At 51.2% G+C, this 4,191-nt stretch overlaps 1 protein-coding gene across 1 annotated transcript; it reads right to left on the bottom strand.

Annotated features, from left to right (window-relative positions):
* Positions 1-1,286: 1,286 nt before the first annotated feature.
* Positions 1,287-3,291, bottom strand: LOC117903241. The gene is made up of 9 exons (XM_034815144.1): positions 3,100-3,291; positions 2,730-2,997; positions 2,331-2,663; positions 2,098-2,265; positions 1,932-2,039; positions 1,803-1,877; positions 1,563-1,748; positions 1,449-1,493; positions 1,287-1,379 (listed from the first exon to the last, which is right to left on the bottom strand). Exons 1-9 carry the CDS (start codon positions 3,289-3,291, stop codon positions 1,369-1,371), a joined length of 1,386 nt encoding a protein of 461 aa, XP_034671035.1. The 3' UTR covers positions 1,287-1,368.
* Positions 3,292-4,191: the final 900 nt, after the last annotated feature.

Genomic DNA, 4,191 nt, shown 5'->3' with positions numbered 1-4,191 from the left:
CTATCCAGCAAATGGACAGAGTGCATATGGAACTCCACTCGCCTTCACTCCACCTCAGGTATGGCCAGCTTATCACTTTCATTTCTTTCGCGCGCAAAGATAATAATTGGGAAATAGAAGTGGAAGTAACATAAGCGGAGGAAGGCTGAGGCTGGGGATAGCTTTGCTGCAGCATCGACTAAAGATTCATTGCACAAAAACCCATTCAATTGCTGTATTTAGAAAGCCGCAAATGGAGTTACTTTCTGAGCCCTATTCAAGTATTGGCAGCGTATTCCTGGGGGGTATGGGAACCCCCGCGAAATGGTATCCAAAGGCAATAACAAAAGCTTCGTGGATTTATTTACAGGCGACGGGCTTAAAGCCAATTTCAAAGGAATAAAAGAAAAGCAAGCAAAGAAACAAACAAGCTGCCCCGTGCCACGAGGGATGGTGGGGGGGGTAGGGCAGTAGTAATACGCGTGTATAAAAGAATCAAAAATCTAGATTTTGATTTCAGATACTCGAGAAGGACATGGACAGGGACAGGGACAGGGCAAAATGGTTGGGGTGGGAGCTGTTTGCCGCTGCTGTGGTTGGGGCCCATGGAGGGTGGCTCCAGGGGGTTGGCCATGCTGCGGCGTTCGGGGGGGGGGAGCACAAGTCAAGTGGCGCTTAGTTGCGCTGGCGAGCTGGCGAGCTGGCGACCAAAATCGCGACCGTCTGCGGCGGGCAGGAGACTGGCGAACGGCGAATGGAGGGCTTCCTATGAATTCCACTTCAATGAATTGAAAAATTGCCTCGAACAAATTTGATGCGCCGCCAGCTGCTTTGCATTCGCCAGGAGATGCCACGGAGATACACAGTGGAGCGTGGAGCGTGGAGCAGGGAGATGAAATGAGATGAGTTCAGATGAGATGAGATGCGGGGGACAGGGCATGGCCCTTTCCGAACATGACATTTGACATTTGATAATGTCATTTGCCGCGTAATTGTTTTTTGATTTGATGCCACCCTCCGCCCCACCAACTCTGTGTCTTTATCTTTGCTTTAGTCTTCGGTTTTTTGTTTGGTTTTTCCTTACATCTGCTTATTTTTCTAACGCTCCCTCGAAAGTGGGCAGCCAGAGCTCTGCAGAGAGACAAATTGATTTGAACGGAGCACGAACCCTCGCAGTTCCTCGCAGTAGCAAAGAGTTACCGGGGAAGCAGACTTGGAGAAGCTCCCAGGTGGGCCCTGCCTTGGAAGTTCCCTTTTCACGGAGTCACAAAAGCCTCGGTTACATTTCAGAAGGTATTATTTATTTCATTGATTGATTGATTAATTGATTGATAGATATTTGGTGTGTATATATTTCGTATATTTTAATTGCTGCGCTCCAGGAAGTTCCTAGCGGGAGGCTGCAAAGAGAGAGGCAAGACAAGGCATCGATTAGCGTTAGTTTGGCAAAGGAAAGTGCACGGACTTACCAGATGTATTCGGTGTTTGCTCGTCGATGACGCTCAGTGAAGAACCTGTCAAGGATAGAGAGAGACAACACTGATTCGGGCAACTATTTGGACACTTTCTGGCACAACACTTACAGGCCACATGGGAATTGCGTGGCAACTGCATGCCCCCGGCAGAGCCGGAGGCCGATGTAGATTTGGGATCTCTCTGGATCAAGTCATCCGAAGATGGTGGAGTCATGGCAGCGCGACGGTTGCGATTGCTGCGCAAATCGTATGGAAAACACTCTGGAGGAGGAATTAGCATACCTTCGCCGGCACCTGAAAGTTAAGCGTTTGGACACTGACTTTGGGGAGCAGCCATCGAGGACTTACCTTTGCGAGCGGAGGATCCAGCCGAATTTTCAACGCCAGCCTTCTCCTGATTTTCGTCGTCAGAGTTGCGTGGCTCTGATGGGTTGCATTTATTATTTACTGATAGGAGCCACCAATGGATGCACTTACCCGAGTGAATTGTGGCAACCACAACAATGGATTTGTTCTTACTTTTCGGCTTCATGGCGAGCTTCTTCTTGGAAGTTTGCTCCTCGGGGGAGCTGTCGGAGCTGTATTCTGCGGACCACAGAAAGTGGTGAAAGTTTGCCACGAACTTTGAATATTTCTCACTCACCTTCGCCACTATCGAATGGGCCACCGTAGTCACGACGCGAGGCCTTGGCCCGGTACTGCTCGAGGTGCTCCATGCCGAACTCGCACTCAGTGTCAAAGTCGAGGAGCGGTTCGGTTTCCTGGTCCTGTCGACGCTTCACAATCGGCTGCTTCGAGTTTTTCTCCAGCACTGAAATGCCAAACAAATCTTCTTTACAAATATTTCCCAACTGTGAGGCTAACTCTGATACTGACTGTGCTGAAAATTAGTTTTCGATGAAAGATTGATGGGTTTCTCCTGGATATTCATGATGTAATGCTTTTTGGGCTTTGCCTGGCTGCTGGCATTAGATTGAAGCTGTTTTCCCGGGCTACTGGGAGTCATGTTGCTCGGTTTGGTTTTCTTTTTGAGATTCAAATTTAGATTCTCCTTTTCCTTTTCCTGTGCATTTTCCTTTACCATTTCCTTCGGATTGTTCTTGGTCTTGGGCACAGCTCCAGTGGCGTTCTTCTTCGGCAGCTCCACGGACATTTTGCGCTTCTGATCCTCCAGCTGCAAGTGCATGCTGTCCACCAGACTGAAGATATCTGTGCAACAATCAAACAGATTATCAAGGAGGATCATCCCTTTTGTGGGGGGAGGCTGACACTTACAGTGAACACGTTGCAGCGGATGCATGGCAATATCTACGGGGTATGGAAAGACCGGGTCGTAGCTCTTTCCTCTGCCCTTGCCAGCCCCCGAATGCCCTTTGGATCCTGCACCCTTGACCTTGGGCCTCAGCGGTGGGGGCGATGGGGACACGGTGGACGAGGACCAGCGGGTGGAGACGTCGCGCTCGGGCGAGGAGTACGGCGAGAAGCCATCGGCTTGGCTCAACGGATCAAAGTTCTCGGCGATTGCCAGCAACTCCGGCTCCAGCTCCAAGTCGAGGTCCAAGTCCAAGCCCAAGTCCATTTCCGAGTTATCCCCCTCCGGGCCGTTATCCTGCGACAGCTCCAGGATATCCTCGGGCTGCGCCACCTGCCTGCCCCCAATCAGCTCACCGCCAATCGGCTTCGACTCGTCCAGCAGCTCATCAGGGGGTGGGGTGGCAAGTCTGCCTCGGCTCGGTATCGGCACGGCCTCGGAACGCTGCAGCGGCATCAAGCCGGGCATCCCAGTGCTCGCATCCTGCACCTGACTGGCACGCCTACAGGGCACACAGACATTCATCGTTATTGGTTATTGGTTATTGGTTATCGATTCGGGAGGGACGCCTGTGGACAGGCGCAGTAGCCGCCCGAAGGCGGTTCCCCCAGCGGCACTCTCGCTTTGTCTCTCTCTCTCTTAGGGAGTTCTTTTTCTTCGCCCCATTGTTGTTGGTAACTTAATCAAGCACCCAACAGTGGAGAAAAACCGAAGATGGACATGTAACAATGCAGGAAGCTAGTGCGCAAAAGGGAGCAGGGGAGAGCACGAGAGAGCAGGGGAGAGCGAAAGCGTAGCAGAAAATTGGCAGTCATCGAGGTGTAGCAGTACCCTCGGACACCCCACTCTGCACCATTCTGCGCCCAAACTAACCGTAAATTGTGCTCCATTTGTATTTAGTTTTCATTTGCGGCGGCCCAGCCAGCCGATGTCAATTTTCGCCCCAAACATCGCAGGGGGAGAAAGCGCAGAGAGAGAAAGAGAAAAGGATCACAGGATCACAAGAGAAAAGTGGAGAACCATCCATAGAAATCCCAGCCATGGATTACTTAGATCTTCGCTTATTGGTGCTCATCCTTCAGGCAGATCTCGGGGGCTTGCCCCCTTTGTGGCTCCACCACTCCAGCTTCGGTCATTTGGGAGAGTCCTTCTGTGGCATTTATCAATGCTTTCCACTTGCCACGTTTCTGCTGGCTCTGCTGCTCTGCTCCGTTCTTTTTTTCGAGTGCAGAACTAGACATTTATCGCCGCTCCCCATGTTCACTCGACCCGTGCTCCCGCCGACTAATAACTAACCAGTCCGAGAACCCCCCTCGTGGCCACCACCCCTGGTGCAACATCAATTCTCCCTAGACACTATCAAGCCCCCACCCGACAAAGTTAGTTTACGGCAAAAGTTTAACACACAAAAAAAACAACAAAAAA

Source organism: Drosophila subobscura, chromosome A, assembly GCF_008121235.1.
Source record: "Drosophila subobscura isolate 14011-0131.10 chromosome A, UCBerk_Dsub_1.0, whole genome shotgun sequence".
Classification (NCBI taxonomy): domain Eukaryota; kingdom Metazoa; phylum Arthropoda; class Insecta; order Diptera; family Drosophilidae; genus Drosophila; species Drosophila subobscura.
The sequence above is the reverse complement of the archived record's forward strand: the minus strand, read 5'-3'. Positions and strand labels throughout refer to the sequence as shown.

What these genes read in the sequence shown, in the direction of transcription:
- LOC117903241 (XM_034815144.1), bottom strand. Translation starts at nt 3,291, where the DNA reads ATGAATGTCTGTGTGCCCTGTAGGCGTGCCAGTCAGGTGCAGGATGCG. An exon ending in AGCTGATTGGGGGCAGGCAG is followed by an intron (nt 2,998 to 3,099) that starts GTGGCGCAGCCC and finishes CTCGACTTGGAG; the next exon opens with CTGGAGCCGGAGTTGCTGGC. An exon ending in GAAAACTAATTTTCAGCACA is followed by an intron (nt 2,266 to 2,330) that starts GTCAGTATCAGA and finishes TTGGCATTTCAG; the next exon opens with TGCTGGAGAAAAACTCGAAG.